A 24,709-nucleotide genomic window follows, 5' to 3' on the forward strand; every position below is an offset into this window, starting at 1 on the left:
TAGATTGGTTACGTTCGTTAGTCGCAACTTTGTGTCCAAACACTTTTTTGCTTGATCAATGCAAATCGCAAACAGCTGACAAACGACAAGTACATCAATAATAAGCCCGAGCCCCGACTGCTATCCTTATTTGTAAATGATAGCCAATTGATGTAGAACATCAATTCTCTCTCTTGTGAGATATATATGTGACCAAGAAAAACTAGCATCCAATTCTCTAACTTATTATGCTACTAACCCACTAGCTTTCATTTGCATTTGGACTCTTCAACCATAGATTACCATGTAATGGATGCCTAATATAGTTTTAAGTGGCATGCATTCTAACAAAACCTAGTTATACATCACATAAATTCAAGTCTAGACTAATTATGAATCCATAATTCTTGTTGTAGAACCCAATTCTATGATCTGTTTGATGTGAACTTCTGACCACTTTATTAGTCCACTCTAAACTTGTCTAAAACCTTTATTTGGAGAATAACCAACAGCCTCTTGGTAGAATAGCATCAAAAGTACATTTGAATATACTCGTTGATGGCTCAAATATAGGATCAAGAAACCCAAGAAACGAACCAGATGATCAACTCGTCACGCACAAGAAATGCCCTATGCCCGAAAATTGTGTGGTTACAAGAAAAACAAAAGGTTAGAAGAGAGGGAGAAAAGGGAGGAAACCTTTCCCAGTCGATGTTGGTCTCGGAGACGACGCCTCTGCTTCCACCGCCATCGCCCGCCAGAACGGGGCGGAACCCCAAACCCGCGGTGGAGTTTCTCGGAGATCGCTTCTTCGTTGGGAGGCGGAATCGCACCCTCGGAGAATGAGATAAATACGAAGAAGAGGAGGGCGACGCGCCTCTTTCTCTGCCTTTTTTGGTAACGGAAACCGTTTTACACGTTGTAACCACGAGAGGAGGATCGAGAAGCTTCCAGTAACCGGGAAATTTGCATGGCCGACGTAACGCCGAATTAGGGGCCCGCACACCAGAGTCCGAATTCCCCTGATGTCTTTCATGGGTGACTGTTGATAACGTCGCCCGTCTCCACGGTTGATTACCAATAGGAGATGCTCCTATCGTGCGCGGGTCGCTCTACAGACGCAGCGGTTCCCACTTAGCTTCTCCGGCGTGCCTCGTCGGAAGCAGCGAACACAGTGAGCCTCGAAGGGCACCACAGTACTCTGACGGGGACCCCTGCAATATGTACAGGGATCTCCGTATCAGTGGCCACTTGATGTATCGAGTTGCCAGTTGCTTGGTTGCTAATCGCTCGATGTCACTCAGCGATTGATGTTTGATATCTCGCTCGTCGCGTGACATCGTTCGTCTTTCGATGCTCGATGTCGATTGTTGCTTGTCGTTCGATGTCGTTGTTCATCGTTTGATGTCATTGAATACATTATTTTTAGAATGACATTTTAAATAGAAAAATGGTCGTCAAAATGCAATGTACATACGTGATGGAGGGGCCTATATAATATCATAACCTGGTTGGTACTATCGAGCTTGAGTCCTCCCCCCGAATTGACTCGCTTTTCCGTCACTGCGTCTGAGGCCGCCTCGACTCCTGTCTCGATCATTCTCTCTCTCTCTCTCCGCTCGTCTCTTCCTCCTTTCTTTTCGTCCAAGTTCCCGCGGCGGACGCCAAGAATCTCAATCTCTCGGTCACTTCTCCAGGCAAAGGGCCGCGACAACCCTAGGTGTGATCTCTCGGAGGTAATCCGATCGACTCGCTTCTTTCTTGAAATGGGTCTCGCCTTTTTTTTTTTCTCTTAATTTCTTGGTCCGGAATCGTTGCGAAAACGCCTAATTCTTTGATTCTGTTCTTTTTTGGACCTGAATCCCTCGCCGGACGCAGATTTGCTACAGTCCTACGTTTGATCCCTACTCCGAGGTATAATTCTATCTGATCGTCCCTTTCTTGGAATGCTTATCGCGTATCTTCTTGAAGGAATATGTTGCGGGATCGCCTAATTATGTTATTTCTGGTTTCTTGGAGTCTAGGGAGGGATGTTCTTCACGGGGGACGCCTCCACCCGCAAACGAGTGGATTTGGGTGGACGGAGCTCGAAGGAGAGTGACCGACAGGTGTTATTGGAACAGGCACGGCTTGATAGGAAGCGCCGGTTAGTGCTTCGACAGCAAACGTCGGCAGCGATAAAGATCCAGGTAGGGTTTCATTTATCTTGCTTTGGTTCTGATTGCTGGCAACTAGCTGATGGAATGCCCTAAATTGGGAATTGTTTGATAATGATGTAAGCTTGGAGATGTTGATCAACATTTTTCGTAAAATAATGTACTGTGATGTTTGGATGGCTTTATGGACTTCGCCTTGAGGCTACATAGTTGCTATTTACTGGTTCTTTTGGGCTTATTATGAAACTTGACAAATTACTGGCTGCAGAAATGGTTCAGAGGGATGAAGGATCTCAAGATGGCACGAACAGAGGTGCGGGAGCAGTTCCATGTTACCTATGAGGACTATGGAGAAAAGGCAGATTGGTAGGATCAATGTTATGCTTATAATATGCATTTCTTGAAGTCCTTAGCACTTATTTTTTCCAAATTTTCCTGTTCATGCAAACTTTACATAAATCACTGTCTGTTTAAAGCAGGCATTGCTTTGGTCCTGACTCAGAGTTTCTTCGCCAGCTGCTTTTCTTCTTTACTGCAAATAACATTAGCGATGTCACACTTCTTGTGGAAGCTTGTCGACTGCTTCTGCAGTATCGTCAGCAGAGTGGTAAGCCTAAAAGATGCTGTTTAGTTAAGTTAGTCATGCTTCATTTTTTTCCCCTCTTGCAACAAGACGCTATGTGATATCAGTTCACTCTATGTTGCTGTAGAATGTGTATATTTTCTACAATTAAATTACTCAGACTTGGAATATCCCATGATTGCACACAATAGAATAGAATTGGATCTTGTGCTAACGACTTAGATGCTCTGTGCGACCATTGGTTGTTCTCGTTGTGAATGCATTCATCCTGAACCCTGATCATGCTAAAGGCATGCCATGATATGCCTGACAAAAGAATTTCTGCATGTCCGTGCATGCTGTGCTTGCCATGAAGATAATGTTCTGACGTATGAAATATAGTGCTATACACAGTATTTTATGCAGCAACTTTATTTATGGCTCTTCTCTTCTTGTAAGATAGGTAGGAGATCCTCTTCTCGTGGTCTTACATGTCTTTGAATAAACTATGAAGCCGCCATCTGTTTTGTTTAATTTATTTGTAAATTTTGAATGATTAGTACATGGTTGTGTCGTTATGTACTTGAATTATTAAATTATGCATAAACAGCGAAACACTTGTTTTTTTCTTTTCTATAATTGAAGCTTGCAAGAGATAGACGAGTGAAGCTGGGGGATACTTGAGGTGGGGTGGTTCTCCATTGCTTGTTTAATCACATGTGATTCTGTTTGCTATTGGCCTCTATTTGCAGTTGCAAATGCTGCAGCTAATCTATTCATATTCTTCTAATTAAGTCGGCCTCTATTTGCAATTGTAAATGTTGCTGTTGAGACATGCAAAGACATTCAAACTCTTATAAATACAAGCGACCATATTTCGGAGGCAGTGCATGTTGGAATTGTTAGGCTTCTGGAAATAAAAAATGCTAGGCTGATTCTATTGGTTTTGGATTTACATCTCTTTGTAAAGTATTTGGTGTTTGTGTGCCTGATTTGGAGCTTGGTTGTCAAAATTCTTTCAAAAAGAGGTTTTTCTAATCAAGGTTGATTTTTCATTTCACTAATCTTGTCTTTCATCTTCAGTAACATCTCAGTTATTGGAGAGCGGTCTTCTTTGTTTCATGTTTATGGAAATGTAAGAAGGAAAGTAATAAAAACCGTATGTTGACCTTTATGATTAGGCAAAGGCTGAACATGCAAGTAACACATTGCATCGGGCATCTAGATGGAATACCGTGGGTAACTGGAGCCTCTAAAACCATATGATAGATCAGTGTTATTTGGTGAGTAGTTGGCTAGGTAAGGGAAATGTTTAGATTAAGAACATGGCAGACTTATAACTGCTATGAGCTGTTGTAGCAGAGAAAAGGAACCAGTGGAGAGTCAACATAACAAGTTGAGGGAAATGGATATATCTAGTTTACCAGGAAAAGAAAACTCACCGTTGAAAAGTAATTTAAACTAGATTGACGCCATTTTTACATTTTCTATTTATGTCTTTCACAGGTTTATTCTCGCTTAATACTGTCGCTGAATGAGAAACAAACATCAGTTAGCAATTGCATCTTCTAGATAAGCCTGCAACTTGAACATGTGTCATAATCCATTGTTAGTCAACTAGATTGTCCTAAAGTGTGCACGATTTGATACTTGGATGTATCCTTCATGTGTTACTGCAGCCCATTTGTTGTAGCTAAAGATTTTTGAGAAACCATGTTGTGGAGGTCTTTAGGTTTTTGTTTTAGGTCAAGAAATATATTATTTTCTATTCCTTAGTGCTGTTAACTGCTTAATATTTCAAATAAAAGAATCCTGGATTTTTTGCTTAATGTAGTGGTATATTGAGATTGTCAATTTTCTGGATAATATCCTTCTCACTGAGGAAGATCTGTAAAATTTTGAGAAGATGAACAAGTTTGTTTACTTTGTCTTGTGGACGATGATCTATGGTTATTGGATTATTTTTTTCTTCTTGGCACATTTTTCTTAACCATTTTCTTTAATATTTTGAGTAGGGTACTTTTATGCTTACTTGGTTGTATGGACACCGATTATGGTTGTAGGACGGTGCTCATTTTTTAGGTATCACAATTTTCTTTTCCACTTTACTTTTTTAGTTCACTGATTGCTATTTTGGAAAAGAGAAGGTATGTGGGTGTTTGCTGAATTGCACATTTAAGTTTGCTATGGTAAATGACTTGATGCCTTCTCCATCAGGACATCTCATCATGTGGTCCTGTTGCTAACCGTTGCATTTTATTATATGTTGAGTATTTTACCAATTGTGATCTCTGTACTTACTTCAAAATCCTTACTGTTGGTCACTTCTTTATTTGATTGCAGGCAACATTGTAACCCTTTTTGCTGGTTTGGACTATCCTCTAAAGCGTTCACTAGTGGATCTTAGAGTAAAAAAACTTGCATATGCTTGTCTTCAAGCAATCTTCCATAATAGGTGAGTGTTGGTGAATTCTTCCAAGTTCCAGCTGTGATCAGTTAATTTTTTTTTTTCAGGATAATAGGATTTGTATAAATATTTTTCATTGTGTGGCTTCTCCAGATTCTAGTAGATTAAAAGAAAAACCTTTTGTAGTAATTTGGAAGGAATCGAACTACATAATCGATTTTTAGTGCTGGCTCTGAATTAGTTATGGCACTCAAGGTTGCTTGGTGGTAGATAATGGAGGTGCAGGGATTTATCAGGGAACTAGACAAATTATGAAGGTGGTTCTCAGTTGATGGAGAGGAATCAAATGATTTTGAGAAGCATAGGTACATTAGTAAAGAGAATTACCATGTTAGAGAAGTTTCGTGAATTCGATTACTACTGCAATATGCAAGGAAACAAAAGAGATGATTCAAAGTCTTTTTGGATAGTGAAGTATGGTTTTAGTTGTCTGCTTGTGTGAGTTCTTGCATGATTGTACTGGCATGACAGTACTTTTGGTAGTTTTGTTCATTAGTATTCTTTTAGTTTAATCTTGGTAGACAAGTTTTCATCTTCTGCTTTGTATATTAATATCAATGTTTACTTAGTTATAGTTTGGCAGAGGTTTATAGCCCAAAAGCATTGATATTATATTCGGCGTATTGGATTTAATTTTTTTGACTTTCTTTCTGTTTTTTTGTCCCTCGAGTTCATAAAAGATGATGACTTGTGGCAATGATATCATAAACTTCATGTCTTATGCTGCATTTCTGGTAAATCAATTTATGTTTGCCATAACCTTAAAATCTTTGGATGGTAATTTTTTCTTACAATGTTGGAAATTGAAAACATTTCTTAGCAAACCATTTAAGTTCTTTGATTTCCCTTTTCTCTTCTTGTTTTGGAAATTTATATTGAATAGTCCCAAGGTTAAAGTTTTCTCCTCTTCTTTATTTCATTTCTTCATCCACCTTAGACATTTATCTGTTTACTCATCAAAAACATTCATAAAACTGTAGCTGTTTTGGCTATAGCAATTGTTGATTTTTTTTGTTTCTTCTCCTTTAAACAGGAATCATTATAAGGACAAACTACTGATGCCATCCACGAGCTCTTATTGGCCAACAGTTGCCTTATTCGAAACAGTAGCTTTTTTAACAAATCCTGAACTTCCATGGAACTGTATTGTTATTGATTATCTGTTGGAGAGAAAAGTTTTTTCGCTGTTGCGTTGCATCATTCTTGCTGGCGTGGTAAGCAACTTTTGAAAATCATTCAAACATGGTATTATATTTTTGCTCTTACTTAGTACTACCTTTGTTTCTTTATTCTAACTACTTTATTGTGAATATAGACAGATTGTCTTGCTTTAGCCAGACACTGTCACTGAAAATTAGAAGAAAAAAGAAAGGGAGAGAGGAAGAACTGAGGAATCACTGACACTCTTTAACATCGAGCTTAGCTATAGTCGTTTATAGTGGCCAAACTAGCATGCTAAATTGAAAAACTACAGGAACTTGTATACTTTAAGTGAAAAAATATTTATAGGGTGCTTGTAAAAAAAAGCCATTGCCCTCCTCCTTGACCATACTTTTATGGTATATTGTAAGGTTTTTAATTTCGATATGGACCGCCCGGTATGCGGATCACCCTCTTGGGTGATACCAATGTTTTGACCTCGCAATCAGGCGATACAGGGCTTTATCAAGCGGAAACGGAAAAATCGGCCTTCCAGCTTGCGAACGTAGGGAACATCGATGCAAGCAGAGTCCTATCATCAAATTCCTAACCCAAATCGTAGCTGTGGAGAATATTAGTTGCAAGAAGAAGAAGGGGATCGAATCCAAGGTAGAGAAAGAAGATCGTGATCGAGGAAAGATCGCCGTGGCGGTGCCGAAAGGAGAAAGAGCCCCATCAATCGATCGTAGGGCGTGGAGATGTTGCCGCACGGTGATGATGTGGAGAAGTGGCTGTCGGAGGGCATCGTCGGCATTAAACACAGTGTCTTCTACATGCACCCCGCCTTGGTTGGAACCATAGTATGCAATTTCGAATAATACCGTTCGGTACGGGTGGTACGTATCGGTCCGTCAGCTGATCGGTACAGCTGACTGGTACATAGACCGCCCGTTACCAGACGGAACGGTATATATATATATATATATATATATATATATATATATATATATATATATATATATATATATATACATACATATATATATACATACATATATATATATATATATATATATAGTGACGTCGCGTCTCCTCGGCGATGTCGCCCCGCATGGGAGAAGGAAAAGGCGACGCGACGTCGCCTTTTATAAATATATTTATATATATATATATTTATATATATAAACGAGGCATTGTCGCCCCGTGTGGGCGAAGGAAAAGGCGACGTCGTCGAGTCGATGCGGTATATATATATATATATATATATATATATATATATATATATATATATATATATATATATATATATATATATATATATATATATATATATATATATATATATATATATATATATATACTTTTCGGTATACCACTCAGTATACAGTATCGTACCGTACCGAGCAAACGTTGAAACTCCGGTATGGTACGATATTTCAATCCTTGGTTGGAATCCAATCCCGTTACGATACCCTAATTGCTAAACCCAACCTTCACCATTTGCCCAGCGTTGTTCTGTTTCTCGTCTAACCCCTATCTCCTATCCCGTGTTAGGATTCCAATGACTTGAAGGATGCGCTTAGGTACTCGATGCAGATGCTATCAGAGTTGCGTACCTCTCTACTGTCCTCGCACAAATACTACAAGCTTTGTGAGTTGGGATATCTACTTGATCTTGCTTGTAATGAATGCTGCTTGCGTAGAAGTTGGATCTTAATGTGTTTCTTTTCCGGGGATTAGGAAGATATGTGGGCCTTTCAAGTATTTTTAAAAGAGTTTTCAGCTATTTTGGGCGTACTGCCTGGTATGCCTTGGTGTACCATCGATATGACTCGGTACGTTGGTATGGACCGAAATTACGAACCTTGGTATATTGTTTCTGGTATAGACAAACATTGCTTTGCTTGGTTTAGAAAAATTCATTATTGTTTTGACCAATGATTTAAATAGGCGCTTGGGCGCTCGCCTAAGCGCTCGGGCGAGGCGAGGTGAGGCCCAAGTGTCTCGTGTGTGCACTAGGCGACGCACTTCAATGGGGCGCCGCCTGGGCGCTCGCCCGAACACAAGCGCTGGTCGCTTCGGGTGAGTGCCCGACTTTGTTAGTGAATCGAACCGGTTTAAGGTTGGTTCAGTTCGTAGTTTCTTAACTCAAAACTACGCTTCAACCTTGCACGACCCCGAGGAACCGTATCGCTCCTTTTGCCTTTGCCGCCGACGCTTCCTGCCGTTGCCTTCGCTACAGACGCAGCGGACCGAGCCTTCCTTTGTTGTCGACGGACGTGTTCGACGACCCTCGTAGCTTCCTTCTATTGTCGCATCCTTCCACTATCGAGGGAGAGGATCGCAAGTTCCTTCACCACCGACAGACGCCCTTTGGAGCTTATGTCGCTGCCACTGCTGCTGTTCGCAGCTTTCGCTACCGTCGCCGCTGCTATCTGCAACTTTCACCGCTGTTGTCCACAGCTTCTGCCGTTGCAGCTGTTGCTGTCTGCAGCTTTCGCTGCTATCACTGCTACTGTCCGAAGCTTCCGCCGTTGCCGCTGTTGCTATCTCTATTACTATTAACATTTTTTTCTCCCCCCTCTAACTTTAAGTTATATATTATTAACAGTATATTAAATCACTATCGTTGTTGTCATTCACAGCGTTGCTGCTATATCCCTTTGTTACTATTAACAGTTTTTTCTCCCCCCTCTAATTTTAAGTAATATATTGTTAACAGTATATTTTTAATTTAAATAATTATATTTTTAATTATATTATTTATATTTTAATATTTTAGAGAATATTTTTTTCTCCTCTTCTAACTTAAGTAATATGTTGTTAACAGTATATTTTTAATTATATTATATATTTTTATATTTTAGAGCATTTCGCTTCACTTAAACAAGCGCCTAGCGCCTCGGGCGTTTTGAGACTTTAGCGTCTAGCGCTTTTTAAATCACTGGTTTTGACATTTTTGCCTTTCCCAATGAGACTGAATTAGAGATGAAATGACATAGTAGCTGATGCAAGAGAGAAATAGGAGGTTTCAATGGTTAATGTTCATCCAGATTAGAGTGATTTTTTAATGCTCAATTATAACAAAAAATAAAAACAGAAGATAGAATGGTTAATAACCAAGAAAGTAGGATTTACACATATGGAATCTATGGCTTACAAATTTTTCTTTGTTTTGATGACTGATTGAATTTTGCCTTATTTATATCAGGTCAAATCTTAATTATGGTTTAGTCAAGTTCAAATTTGTTTTCATGTATTTTTGATGATTTTCGTCCTCATTCGTCCTTATTTATATCAGGTCAAATCTTACTTTTGCCTTTTTATTTTATGTTTCTTTCTTTTATTTTAAGGGAGTTGTTTGGGTATTAGGACAAGCGTCCATGGAGTTGTTATAGGTCTCAGTGTTGGATTTTTGGGCTTCCAAGATTTCCACAAAAAAAACTCTTCTCCTACAAGTTTCCTTGATTGTCTATATGCTGGAGGTAGGTCTCTTTAGTTGATTATATGTTGGTGGTCTTGATGGTGTGTCATGAATTAAAATGTGTTCCTCTGTAATTTCTATTTTGTCCTAAGTGCCAATACATTTCTCATATGACAAATTTACTAGCTTTTAAGTTCAACAGGTGATATATTTTCAAGTTGAGATTATCGTGCAAAATTTATTTGGAATGGTTTTATTGATGAGGGATCTAAATTTTATCTTTGATTTTTTAGATTTCTTTTGCTGTAAGATACTGTAGTGATTCCTAGATTTTTTAAAAACCTTTTCTCCTTGGTTTGGTGGTTATGTTCAATTTCATCTTAGAATCAAGTTTATCATCATTTTGATCTTTACTTGAGTTTGCACGTTGTACCTATGTATACATGAACTATTTATACGTTGATATTCTCTCCGTTTTATTACACAGTTTGTTAGAAGAGTTGTACTAACACTAGAAAGATAAGATGTCTTTTTTAAGAAATATGATTTTCACGAGATAAAACACTTAATCAGTTATTTTGATTGTTTGCTTTATATTGCTTTTTGTACTTGCCAGTAGATACAGAAGTATTGGTAAACATGAGAGGGTACGTGCATTAAGTTGTGGTATCTTAAAGAGAAGATAGTCATCAATTCATAACAAGAAATGGAATGTCAGAAGATGTTGGATGAACCTCTTTCGATGTTGCTTGCATATATTACTTTCATTTCTGGTTTTTTTGTGCACTTTGGTTGATTTCCGTCTTACAATATCAGCATCTCCTGACCTTAGTTTTTCACTTTGGCAAAGGTCAAGTGTTAGGGTGAACAACTAGGACCTCAGGAAATAGGCAATTTCTTGCACTTCTTCTACTTTTTTTTTCTTCAAAATTTTCCCATGTCTGCATGTTGTATATGGAGTTCTGATGTTGCTTGCCAATGGTGGATTTTAGCAAACTGATTTCCAATAAACCGCTTGGCATTTGTGTATGATTACTGAAAGATGATTAGAATGATATGGTTATTGTTTACCTGTGTTTACACCATTATTCAGCATAATTTTTCTGTGTTTATTGCATTTCATTGCGTTCTTGTTTCAATAATTGTACTACCTTTAGCCTCTTGTCTCGTGTCCTTGGCAAGGTGTTCCAGGTGTTATTCTCACATTGCATCATAGCATGTCTTGTTGCCACTTCTTATTGATCATTCTTTTTTTCTAATGTTGTTTTTGTTTCACACAATTTCTTGTATATGTGCTTCTCTGTAATGAATATTGTTGTTCTAGAATAAGTTCATGGAAAAGGTGGTCGATCCACTAGTTTATTCCTTTTAAATGTCAATCTCTTCGAACTTTCTTGATAGTGGAGCATGAAAATTTTCATGTGGTTCCTTTAAGGCTTTTGTGGTGAATGATCCTGAAATAATTAGATCTTTGAATTGCATAATATTTGCCGCCAGACTGTTGCATTTTATGGTTTACATAGGATTGCAGTGCTGTGTATATGTGATCCTTAATAGATCCATGTCATTTCACGAGGAAAAAATTTTGCATAATACTTATAAGTGATATCTGCTTAATTCAACTAAGAGAGTGATATTTCATTTATGCAGCAAGACGTGAAATCTCCTGAGCTTCGTGTTAGTGCATCTGCGTTGGAGCATGTTCTTATCAGTCTTGTTTCGCATGTTGGTCAGCAACCATGCCATTGTTCAAATGCAGATCCGAGATGGAGTTTTTCATTGCAAATTCTTTCCATTCCCTTTCTGTGGCATCATTTGCCATTTTTCAAAGAGGTAGTTCTTCAAAGTGCCTTAGGAAGGTCATAGAAAGGTGCTTTGACTATGAAAGCTGGATAAAGATATTGTTGAAATAGTTTAGGATGAAATTGAATCACTTCTTAGTTTTGTTAATTTTAATTTGGTTTTAGTTTAAGTATGTGACTATGTGCTGATGTGCATTAAAAAAATCTACGTAGCTCTTTAATTGCCAGTATGTGATTATAATGTGTATCTTTTTAGAGTATTTAGATACCTATAAAGCTCTTTTATTGCTTGAATGATCAGTATTTGTTCCTCTAGCTTTCTAGTGATTACTTTTATCTCATGTTCTTCACTAGTTCTTATTTTTTCCCCTTTTTCGGTCCAAGGGTTTAGGCAGGTATTATATTCATCAAATGGCCAATTTTTTGCCTAGTCATGCTGGTGTCCTTCCGGATGATATATTACAAGAATATCCTGGTCATGCCTGCTTGCTTGGGAATTTACTTGAAGTTGCTGGAGTTGTTTTATCTGATCCAAGCTCTACTTATCATACAGTAAGTACTTATGAAATTTGTACCTTTTAAAACCTTGAACCGTTCTTTCATAGTTAAGGTCAATTGTCTTGATTTGTATATTTGTGAACTGTTTTTTATAAAATTCTTGCAAGCAAAAAGTTGTGGATATCTTGGATCTGGTATCCAACATGATGAAGGTGAGCCGTGGTACAACATCTGGGTGACCAGGGATCCAATCACATGAACATCTCTATTTGTGGGGATAAGGTTGCATATGTTAACCATCACCATATTCATCACTGGTGGGAGCATCATCTAAATATTGATGAAAATGTTAATATGAGAATATTAAGGTGAATATGTAGGGTTACATGCAAGATGGTATAAATAGTTTCAAAGGAGACTTATAGATGTTATGTTGGACGAGTGAGTTGATTAAAGATGGGAAAAATCACCTGTAGATTATAAAATGTGAGAGAATCATGCAAGATGGTATAAATACATCTGAAGGAGACTTGTAGATGCTATGTTAGTATTAGCGTATGAAGAGAAAGAGAAGGCGATATAATTGGACTTAAATATAGTTTGTGCATAAATACTAGAATCTGTAATATTTATGCTTTTGATTTAACTAGAGGCACTACATATGCAAAGCTCAATAATGGGAAATGATCCATGTGTGGACCCCAAATGGTTGGTACATGATGGCTTGTTGTTGTACAAATTTAATTTTACATTAATATAGTTTGTGTACGAATTCTGTCATTATGATGAATCCTTTTTGGATTCATATACAAATAGCTTGTTGTAGTATTTTTTATGCTTTTGTGTTAACTAGTGGGATTACCTATACAAAGCTCAGTAGTGGGAAATGATCCATGTGGTGGACCCCAAATGCTTGGGACATGATGGCTTGTTGTTGTACAAATTTAATTTTACATTAATATAGTTTGTCCATGGATTTTGTCATTATGATCAATCCTTTTTGGACAATTTTCCTGATCCAGTTTCTGAATTTGTATTGCCATGTGCATTTGTTCTTCTGCATCTTTTGCTGTCCCTTTGTATTGTATCAAGTTCCGTGTTAGACTGTTGGTATGCTTTGCTTTAAAACTTTTACTCCATGAAAATATACTTTGCTTTAAAACTTTTACTCCATGAAAATGTATGTCGTCCTTGTTGGTTTGCATAGTATATCGACTGTCCTTTCGGTTCTATCTTGATAGCGTGATTGATTTTGAGAATACAATAATTTTTATCTTGGTATTGAGTTATTATATTGAAAAGTTCTTTTTTTTATTTCCTTAATCAGGCAATTGATTTTCTGACTGTTTCGACATTTTTATTGGAAGTATTGCCTTCAGTGGACTCGTCACCTGTACAAAGTAAGTGATTTTTGTATTTCCATCGGTGAAGATTTATAATTGTACATGCTGCTGTTGGCTTTTCATTGATTAAATTTGGGATGATTTTGTTGTAATTCTTCTCATGTTCAAAGTATCAAATTATGCTAAGCAACTCAACATAATATCATAATTCCATGAATCATATTTTGCACTTCACAATTTATTTCATGAATAATTATGGTTCTCTTACAGTCATTAGATAGACTTCTGATTTATTCTTAGGGCAAATAATTTTTTTGTGTTTCCAAGTGGCCTGAGCTAAATGCTGACTGAGCCAAGCCCGTGAGACCGAAAATCTGTGAAGCTGACCATGCCCACTGACATCTACTGAACATTCTACATTTTGAGGATTCTATGGATTGCATAGTGAAAGTCACGTTTATCTTGTGGAAATATTTCTTTGCAAATAGAATATAGTTATTGTGATATGTAGTTGTCTAGGACATGCTATTATTTCAACAGCATAAAGGAAACAACCCGTACTAGAAAGTTTCTTCTATCTAAATTAAAAATGAATGATTAATCTGGAATGAAGGGCTTTTTTAAATGACTTGGAGATGTTTAGTGAATGATCTAAATCATCTATATTTTGTCGTTTGTTGATGCCATTTTAATACAATATTAGGAATCCTATTTCTGTTGCTGCATAGATGTCAAATACGATAATCTTTGGGTCTATTGGTTTTGGACTTGAAAGCAAGCATTAGATAGCTTTAGAGTGATATTTGCAGGGAGATCCAAATAAAAACACTAGCAAAGTCTACCATGTCGTTCCACTGGTACATGCCATGCTCTAAGTACTGTACTGGCTACGTGGGCTCTCTTTTGCTGATTAATTTGTCGTCCATGTTATTTAGAGGATCAAGACTCATGATCTTCAAGGAAAGGCTAATCAGTGTACTTGTAGTGCTTTTTAATGGCCAATTTTGATAGATTAATGTTGCTGTCAAGCTTTGTTATGGCATTTACTGCTTTATTGTTTCTTATCACCTTCTTTTTACTTCTTTTTGCTTGCAACAACTGATATCTGCAAGGAATATTCAGAACCAGTTGATGATGAATTAACAATGGATGACGAAGTTCTAAGTCCAGATTTACAGAAGCAGATATCCAGTTCAATAGATTCATGCCTTTTACAGCATTTGGTAGGCAAATCTTGTGATCATATGTCTCGTGAAAGCACCCTCTCTGAACCCATTCTTCTTGGCATATATGGCTAATTATATCTTTCTGAAGCTGAGACTGATGTGTTATTCAGGTGAATGCTTTGTTAAAAGCTACATGTCCAACTGGTTATTCTGATAAGACTTGGCCATCTAATATAGAAGTGGAAGCAATAAGTGCTGTTTGCACTTTTCTTCATGTTACATTCTGTACGCTGCCTCATGAACTCATCATGACCCTACTAGCCTACAGAACTGAGCTTCTTCCTGCTCTTTGGAATTATATAAAGAGATGCCATGAGAATCAAAGATGGCCATTCTCTTCTAAGCTCACAGCGCATATACCTGGAGATACTCCAGGTTGGCTGTTGCCTCTGGCAGTTTTTTGCCCTTTGTACAAGTAAGGCTGTTGATTGTATTTATGGTGACACATTCGATAAATATTTTTTAAGTTCATTTGTGTTTATGCTATTTCTTTATCATCATAACTAGCAAGTTCTTTTTGTTACTAACTCTTGTGTTCTTTAGGCACATGCTAAAGTTTGTTGATACTGAAGAATTCTATGAGCAGGAAACACCAGTTAAAATAAAGGATATTCCATCTTTGGTTATCATTATAAAGCAGGTATTTTCTGCTGTTAATTTAACACACCACTTCTATTTTTGCTGTTTTGTTTGTTGGGAACTACATAACACATTACATTTTATGTTTAAAATTACCATTTATGTTGTACCGTTGCACTTGATCCCTGTGAGACCATAACACTTCGGTATTAATGTTGGCATGATTTATTTCGACAGGCCTTATGGCAGCTCCTATGGACAATAAATGGGCACATGTCGTCTCAAAAGTCATCTAGATCTCTTCCAGATGACAAGAAGCTGTCTGTGGAACTAATTAACCGTAAAGCCAGGGTTGCAATGTCTGAGCTTCTGAGCCAGGTTTTTTATGTTTTATTTTGAATTTTTGTACAATAATAATCTTTATTTCATGATGGAAGATTTGTGTTGGTTGTCTAAACAGAGATTATTTTGTAATATATTATTTTCTTTTGATTTTAAATGTAATGCAGTTGCAAGACTGGAACAGTAGAAGGCAGTTCATGTCTGCGGACGATTTCCATCTTCAAGAAGCAAGGAGTGAAACTTTTGTTTCTCAGGTGAGTTTTTTTGTCTCTTTTCCTAGTTTCCTTTTCCCTTTTCTCTTTGGAAGCTTGATTCACACAGTTCTTTCTTTCACCAGGCCTTACTTGGAAATACTCGAGCGTCTGATATATTAAAACAAGCTCCATTCTTAGTGCCATTTACAAGCAGGGTCGAAATTTTCACTGTATGTCTATAAATGCTAAAACACTTCTGTTTTACCTATTAAATTTGGAAGTTGCTAAGGATTTTTCATTAATAACTTATTCACTGGATTGCATGAAATCGCAACTTAATAGAGTTGCATACAAACTGTTGATATCGATGACCTGAATCAGACAACTTTGATAAATTTTTTATTTCTAATTCAAATTCATCTCGTGCCTCAGTCAGAGTTAGTGGCTTCTAGACAAAGAAGTGGAGCTCATCCTGGTTTAACTAGACTCACTTTCAAAATAAGAAGAAATCGAGTACTTGAAGATGCTTTCGAGCAGCTGAGTACATTATCTGAGGATGATCTTAGAGGACCAGTATGTTGCTTACAACTTATAACTTATTAGATGAGACAATGGAATGCCAATGCAGTAGTTGAATAACTCAATGAATTTGATTCTCTTGAAATTTGTTGATGCCTGCAGATTCGGATATCTTTTGTTAATGAATTTGGAGTTGAGGAGCCTGGGGTTGATGGTGGTGGAATTTTTAAAGATTTTATGGAGAACATAATCCAGGCTGCTTTTGATGTCCAGTTTGGGCTATTCAAGGTTTGTGGTCTAGTTTTGCACCTCTTTGTTGTCAGTAATATTTCTTTTAGCCTTTCTTCTTTACAAAGGTAATGCATGACAATAATATCAAAAACATGCTAATAACTGATTTGCCACTTCTTGATCGAGAATAGCTGGATATTAAAATGGTGAAGCTGGTAGTTGAGCTAGATTATAAAGATAAATTTGGACTACAGGAGTATGGTGATCTTGAATGGTTCTTATGTGAACTTTGCAATGTTCAGAATATGGCAACAATGTTGCTTTTAGATACATAACTTTTGACCATACATTAATTGGCAACGAAAGAAACTAAAAATATTATATGCAATATGTGAATTGGCGTTAGGAAGAGAACCAATAAATTGGTAACTAAATGAGGATTACGACTTGCTTTTCTAGATCTTTTGCATCATGTTAACATTTCTTGATGGGTTAAAGCTTCAACTAAAATACACATCTTATTGTGAGAGTGGGGGCACAACAGATTTGTATTCTTTGTCTTGGTGCTTTTCTCATTTTGTGTTTTCCATTCCTCTTGTAATCTGTTTTAGGAAACACCCGATCATCTTCTGTACCCGAATCCTGGATCAGCATTAGTTCACAAACAACATCTTCAGTTTTTCCATTTTCTTGGGACTCTGCTCGGGAAGGTACTTTCATTATGTTTTCCTGCCCCTTTTTTGCATCTTGTAGAAGTTCCTTCAGTATTTATGTGCCTCTTTGTGTTTGCTTTTTGCTGCATCTGTCATCTTGCATTTTCTGAAATGAAATTGTGGTTTAGTTTTTTTTTTTCTTTTAGTACCTCTCTCATGACAGCATTTTACTATGACAGATGGAGTGTTGCCTGCTTGCTGTCTATCCATATCTTTTCTAGCACTTCAGCATTCTGTTTTATGTTAATGGGTAAACTGTGAGATGCAGATTCTAGTAAATCGATAAACCATGTCCAACTTGTCCTGGAGAAGTACATACATTTTGTGTAATACATAAATATGTTTAATTTCTGAATAAGTTATTAATTATTATGCTTAATTTTTCAAATGATTGGTTCCTTTGTACTTGAAAAAGTTGAAAATTTGTGTTTGCACTTAGCATTTTGGCTTTTTTACAATTTTGACTTGTGATAATATTACGACAACAGCAACAAATCACAACGTTCCAATTATGGATCAAATTCTCGATCTAATATTGATATTGCTATTGATTGGTGGTTGGAGCAGTATGGTACTGATACGTGGTGACATACTGACTCTTGGTATGAGTTGGTACCATCAATACCAAACCCTGACCTACGGGAAACAGATAATAGGGAAGGAGGTGGTGAAGGAGATGGTCACATACTGATGGGAGAATGTCAGATGGAGAGAGACTCTTAATGGAGAGAGGAAATAGAGAAGCAGAAGAAGAAATAACACAAACAAAGATGTGGCAACTGTAAGAAATTAGAAAAAAATGATACTTGTACATGTCTACTTACTGGCCAATGTGTTTGATACAGCGATTTTACTGAACGGTACAACACTTATCAAATTGAACCAGGCTAAATGTCATGTTTGCGGCTCAGTTGGTTGTCAGACGTGTAAGTACCGGTCTGTATCTATCAGTATGGGTTACATTTTCATTCATGGTCCCTGTAGTTGAGGGCCAGCTACATAGATCCTTTTCAGCAATTGTTCTGTGTGTTGGGAGAAATTTTGATGGTATGACTACAATAAAAATTTTCAATTTGATATACATGCTAGTTCACGATTTGATTGTTGCTCCAACTTTTTTGATAATCGATCATATTGAATACTTTGGGGCATTTCGGGTTATCTATGATTGATCTTGGGTGCGATTGGCTGATTGGGTTGGCAGCGACAAATTCTTAAAACCATGTATAACCTTTTTTTTTCGTTTACAACCTTTTATTTAAGGCGAATTTGGCTCGTTGTTTATTGACCTGCTTAACCACTAGTAATTCATGGTCATGCCACTTACCCATTGTCAGCACGTTGCCAGTGACAGTGACCTTACCAGGGCCTCCCAGTTGGTTGGGGTGGCCAACAGATAGTCAACCTTGCCAGGAGAGGAGTGTCCACAGCCACAGGCCACATTTTGTTGTCTATTTAAGCGACCACATGCAACCAGTTGCAGTTGTCCCCTGCTGGTTGGTGTTGCAGCCTCTCCTGTCTGGAATCTGCATCACCAGGGAACAGGTGGTGGCTGCAGGTTGCAACGGGCAAAGCCATTGACACCATGGCTTGTTAGCAGTGGCCATTGCTGTGAGCCAACACCTCCACCTGCTGGTGGTAGCTGACAACTCTGGTAGATTGGTGCCGCCAACCTCACGAGTGTTGTTGCTGATCAACTTGAGTGACCAGGGACCATATGTGACTAACCTTGTAAACTGTGAAATACATTTTGTGTGTAGTGAAGATTTTTTAAGGAATTTATTTCCTGGACAGTGAATTTTTTATTTAAAAAAAAGATCCAACAATATCAATAAGGTTTAGAACCTAGATTCTACAGTTCGGGTGTTGGACCCATTGACCCATGAATGGAAGGTCTAGTCTGTGCCGGCATACCAACGCACGACATTGGTATGCACCGCGGTGCCAAGAGAGGAGGAAAGGGGGAAAGTAGGAGAAGATAAGGAGGCGGACAAGAAGAGGAGGGCAGGAAGCAGTGATGACGGAGGAGGAAGGAGATAGGAGTCCCAAACGGAGGTGGCTGTCTGTGCGACACGTACAGTGTGCAGGTGTTGGCGTATGGCATTTGGATTGTTTATCAATTGGAACATTGTGCTGATTTTCCAGTTGCTGATGGCATGGTTTTAAAGTTCCACCACGAGACATGTGCATTGAACAACTTTGAGAGGGTATTGATGAAATTTTCAACTTTAGAAGGTTTCTATAAAATTAGGGGTTCTGTTGCTCTGCTACTAGCTTTTTATCATATTATTGGGTATTCTTATCTAAGAATTTAAACATTAGTTTGTTATTTGTTATGTCTATCTATCAGTATATTTGGTGGTATGCTGACCTGTACCATCTGGTATTATTTGAAAAAGGAAAAAGAAATACCAATTGGTACTGGTATTATCGCCTGGTACTGCTCCATACCAACTGTTATTTGAAACCATAATTATTATTATTATTATTATTATTTTTGCATCAGTCAGTTTCCAAAATTCCTTACAGTGTTCTGTATATGCCTGCTCTGTAAACCTCATGAACTTATTTTTCTGTAGGCTATGTATGAGGGCATCCTCGTGGACATACCATTTGCAACATTCTTCCTTAGCAAATTGAAAGAGAAGTAAGGTTTCAAAACCCTTATTTTACTAGTTCATCTTCTGTTTTCCTGGGGAAATTGTGGTTTTGCAAGAATGAGTTGAATTTTGTTTTATTCATAATTTGTTTTAGAAATTTCCTTCATTGTGGGGCATTTGAGGTATAATGCTATATTGTTGGTGTTCACCTGATGTAGTCTCCCATGTTATAGTACTGAAAATATACGATACATAAAGTAGAATCTTTCTTAACAATCTTATTCAAATATTACTCTCAAAATTGATTATGAAAATTATTTCAAGAAAAAGCTTATGAAAATCTGATGAAGTCATATACTTTGTTTACTTTAGAGAGTGATATGATTGCTTATGATACTTGTGTTCACTTGGTGTTCACCTGATGTAGTCTCCCATGTTGGTTGTCTATTATTTTTTATCAAGATTTCTTGTATTTGATTATTACTTCGTATATGACTAATGCTAATCTCCTGGCAATTAGGAGCAACTTTTTGCATGACTTGCCTTCACTAGATCCAGAGTTGTATCGGCACCTTCTCTTTTTAAAGGTGAAGGTTTTACTATTGTTTCCTTTTACTTTTGTTAAGTATGTAACTATTACCTCTACGATACATCATTTTAAATTCTGTGAAGTATGCAACTATTACCTCTAAGATTCATCATTTTAATAAATTGTGGTGTTCATATAATTAACGATGCTAAATTTTCATCTTTTGAACTGAGATCTGATCAAGGAAGGTTCTGAAGAAAGTGAGAATATTGGTTACAAATAATTTCAAGTACTGGATGGATTGATTGGTCCTGTATGGGACCCATATAGCTTAGAACTGGTTGTTTCTACAGCCTTGCTGTTTTTGATATACCATCTATGTAATAGAATTCAAGGCATTTAAATTTATGAAAACATCTTAAAACATATTGAAACTCATTCATGAATCAGGTCCTGTTTGAGATGAGTTCATGTAGAACTTTTGGAAAGTTATGTGTGATATATGTTATCTTCTGAGATTAAGCTCTTTCAGTTATATGGTCATGCTGCAAAAGGACTTTAGGCAAAGTATCCTAAATCGAAGCTATTTAGCTTGTTCCTTGCCAACACATAGCAGTTGTTAATTATATAGGCTTACTTTTTTGTACTTTAGTTTTTGCTGATGCTTCCCTCATGTTTGCAAATTTGGGGTTTATGTGTGCAGCATTATAAAGGTGACGTTTCAGAGTTGGAACTGTATTTTGTTGCTGTAAACAATGAATATGGTGATCAAACAGAAGAGGAGCTAATCCCTGGTGGAAAGGATCTGCGTGTTACCAAGGACAACGCTATTGCCTTCATTCATCTTGTTGCAAATTATCGCCTAAATTATCAGGTTCTACTCATTCCATTCCTTGACTGATTTAGAGGATTTTGGTATGGAACTTTACCTTTTTAATGTGCAGATTCGCACTCAAAGCTTGCATTTTTTACGAGGATTCCAACAACTTGTACAAAAGGAATGGATTGAAATGTTCAATGAACATGAAATTCAGGTACTCGATGAGCTTACATCTTTTTCCCACATCATTAACCTAAAGCATTTTACAGTACATTTTTGTTTGAATTATTTAATGTGGTTTGTTTTGAGTACAAGCTTAGTTAAAATCTCTTGTTTGACAATCTACGTTGGTAAAATCAAGGTAGTGAATTCAATCAGAAGAGGAATCTTATACATTGACTTAGTGTTCTTTCAGCTTTTTATATCAGGGTCGCTTGAAAGCATGAATGTGGATGATCTGCGTTCAAATACCCAGTATACCGGTGGATATCATCATGTAAGATTTTAGTTGATCCAAGATGATATGATTTTTGATCGGAAAAAGAAAATTGCAATTACAGTACACTCTGATGCATTATCATAGACACACCAAATCATGTACAAGTGATTTGGCGACACCCCTAAGATCTGGTATTGGTTGAAGAGGGAATTACATGTACAAGTGATTTGGGTATAACATTCATGTTGGGTATCTTTGCAGGAACATCAAGTCATTGAGATGTTCTGGGAAGTACTCGAAAGCTTTTCTTTGGAGTATCAGAAGAAATTTCTTAAGTGAGTTTTCCCTTATATTGTGCAATTATATATATATAATTTCTTCAACATATGTTCTGTAGGTCATTTTGCATACCTGTCAAAAAATGTAAATGGAAGGATGGAGAAAAAAAAATATTTTTTATATTTCATCATTACTGCTTCTGGAAAGAACATGTGTAATTTTTCAGGTTCGTAACTGGATGTTCTAGAGGTCCACTTCTCGGTTTCAAGTACCTTGAACCGAAATTCTGCATACAAAGGTCTGTTCTTTTTTGTTCTTTTTTCAACTGTTCATATTCATTTGGTACGTGGTGACTGATGCTTTTGCTGATTTGTAGGGCTGCTCCCTTGGATGTCACCCAAGAGTATCTTGATCGCTTACCAACGTCAGCCACTTGCATGAATCTGCTGAAGTTACCACCATATCAAAGGTCTTCTTTATAACTTTGCCTATGCAGATCCATCTCAGAGAAATTCTATTTTTTAAAGTTCATATTAGAAACTCTTTGATGATATCAATATCAATTTGGCTAACATTCTCTTTTGCTCACGTGTCTGGTGGTGTTCAGTAAAGATCAAATGCGAACCAAATTGATCTACTCTATAAGTGCAGATGCCGGTTTTGATTTGAGTTGATGAACGATCCCTGCTGCCTGCACAGTTGTAGAATGGAAGAGGAGGCAGAACCTGTAAATAGATGGTTGTGAGTAGCCTGCACAGTTGTATAGACGTACCCACCTCCCCCGGGGTCTGCACACAGAATTTGTTACATAACAACCAAGTGGAAATGTCAAACATCTGTGTCCGTTACGAGTCCATTACATGCAGCATGTAAATTTGATAGTCACCCCGTATCATATTCCGCCAGTTAGAAATTTTGCCGAGATGAAAGTTTGCTGAACTGAATAAATTATTAACCTACAAAGGAGAATAATTATAGTGATCATTATATCTGCAAAGAAAAGAAAAGCAGGTGCGTCTTTTACACTTTATGGATGATGACACAAGGCCAGTGGGTGTAGTCACTATGGACGATGACAAAATGTTAGTGTACGTGTAGTCATCTCAGGTAGACCACCTGAACATAAGATCGTAAAAGAATGCAATTAGATGGATTATGTTCGTTAGTGTCAAAAAACACTTTTTTGTTTGATCAATTCAAATAGCAAACAGCTGACAAACACAACAAGTACATCAATATAAGCCCGAGCCCCATGGTGAGAAACTAGAAAAGAGAATATGTAAATTTTTTAATTCAAATCCTTACCTTATTTTTTTTTCTAAAATATTTTTTTTTTCTCCATCACCAATCTATATGCATCTACACTACAAGCTGGAAGAACGTAAAAAGAAAATAGTCGCTCACCAGGACATCAACTTCAGTCGACTTGCATTCTAGTTTAAAACGACAGCTGTTAAATGCAATAACCAAGTAAAGAGGACCACACCAATGACATGGAACCTTGTCTTCGTCCAACTTTGACACCAATGCGAAAAACCAGTACTTAGTTAAAAATCTTTCAACTGTGAGAACATGCAGGACGCTATTAACATTTCCAAGATTTCAGAGCTAAACGAAATGTCACAATGAACAATATCAAATAAAGAACTATGTTTCAATACTTTGAGAAGTGATGACTAAAATCAGCCAAAGGTCAGCAAAAATATCCTAGTCCTCATAGTTTCCAGATAATAGATTTACACAATGTTTATGTACTTGCAACAGGGAATCAGAAAGCAGAAGCTTATTTGACATAGGTTAGATCCCATCAGCTCTCTTAGACAATATTGACAGTAGAATGGCTTTTCCCTCGTATATTCAGTGCCGTTTTAGAGGGTCAATAAGAATCTCACTTTAGTCGTGTTTTTTTTTTTATCCCGAGGGGCATGAAGTTAAGACTCTAAGCAAATGCTAGCACAGATAGGGACATAGCAAAAGATCAATTGAATCCAGATCAAGTCAATTTGAACTGTGCCGTTATTTATAATGCTCACTATAGGCAAAAAAAAAACGAGTTTCTTAAGTTTTTGAGCCTCTAAGAACCAAATCTTCAAAACCAGATGTCCAAACTTAAATATTAAATATGCCTCTTCAAGGAATACAAAAGACGAGGTCTCTTTCACATCCAAATGTAGTTGTTCTACATATTATTTTCTGTCAGAACTTCGTAATATATGATACACCAACTATGGACTTGAATGGACAACTTTCATCAGGAAATGTATCGAAACTAATTTATATTGGAACAATGCAGATTGTGAGAATTGACGAGTCACATATATGGCCCACCGTTTCCATTTTTTGCTAAACCAATTTTGGTTGAAAGGAACAAAAGACAAGATCAAAGCAAAATCAGTCAATCAGTACTGCCCAAGATTGGCTGAAAGCATCTGGGAACTAACCAAGTTGGTAGAAGCAAATCGGGTCCAAGCAAAATTAGCTAAAACCAGCAAAAATTGGCCAAAAATGATAATATCAGCTGACAAATGGTATGAATAAGTTCACAGTCCCAATCAAACCTCACTGGTTCCCTTTTGCTGATGTTTAAAGGGTTGTAATATCTGTTTATAGGCCTGTATTGATTGACAAATTCTAAAGTTCACAAAAGGCCTATTCGAAATCAAAACAAAGTCAAGCCAAACAGCACTGGGCAAGGTTGGATGAAAGCAACTAGGACCAAACCAAGTTGGTTGAAGCAAATTAGGTCCAAACAAAATTAGCTAAAAGCAGCTTATATTGCTCAAAAAAAGATAAATCAGCTGAAAACAGTTCAAATAAGTTCAAGTGGTTCATCTGATTCATTGTGCTAGTCTTCTAAAAGTTATGGC

General features: G+C 37.1%; 1 protein-coding gene across 2 annotated transcripts; it reads left to right on the top strand.

The window, feature by feature from the left end:
- Positions 1-1,489: 1,489 nt before the first annotated feature.
- Positions 1,490-22,829, top strand: LOC135613082 (E3 ubiquitin-protein ligase UPL6-like). 2 transcript variants are annotated; one of them, XM_065110058.1, is made up of 28 exons: positions 1,490-1,715; positions 1,858-1,893; positions 2,004-2,168; positions 2,404-2,501; positions 2,612-2,742; positions 5,041-5,152; positions 6,198-6,378; positions 11,379-11,561; positions 11,915-12,082; positions 13,356-13,428; positions 14,494-14,594; positions 14,708-15,012; positions 15,141-15,237; positions 15,414-15,554; positions 15,686-15,772; positions 15,856-15,942; positions 16,145-16,285; positions 16,394-16,519; positions 17,074-17,172; positions 19,755-19,822; positions 20,296-20,362; positions 21,008-21,178; positions 21,249-21,338; positions 21,540-21,620; positions 21,825-21,898; positions 22,069-22,140; positions 22,219-22,311; positions 22,450-22,829. In XM_065110058.1, exons 3-28 carry the CDS (start codon positions 2,010-2,012, stop codon positions 22,514-22,516), a joined length of 3,072 nt encoding a protein of 1,023 aa, XP_064966130.1. In that variant the 5' UTR covers positions 1,490-1,715; positions 1,858-1,893; positions 2,004-2,009; the 3' UTR covers positions 22,517-22,829. The 2 variants fall into 2 exon arrangements, with proteins under 2 accessions (XP_064966130.1, XP_064966131.1); XM_065110059.1 differs by having other exon boundaries at positions 2,615-2,742.
- Positions 22,830-24,709: the final 1,880 nt, after the last annotated feature.

Source organism: Musa acuminata, chromosome BXJ2-5, assembly GCF_036884655.1.
Source record: "Musa acuminata AAA Group cultivar baxijiao chromosome BXJ2-5, Cavendish_Baxijiao_AAA, whole genome shotgun sequence".
Taxonomy (NCBI): Eukaryota; Viridiplantae; Streptophyta; class Magnoliopsida; order Zingiberales; family Musaceae; genus Musa; species Musa acuminata.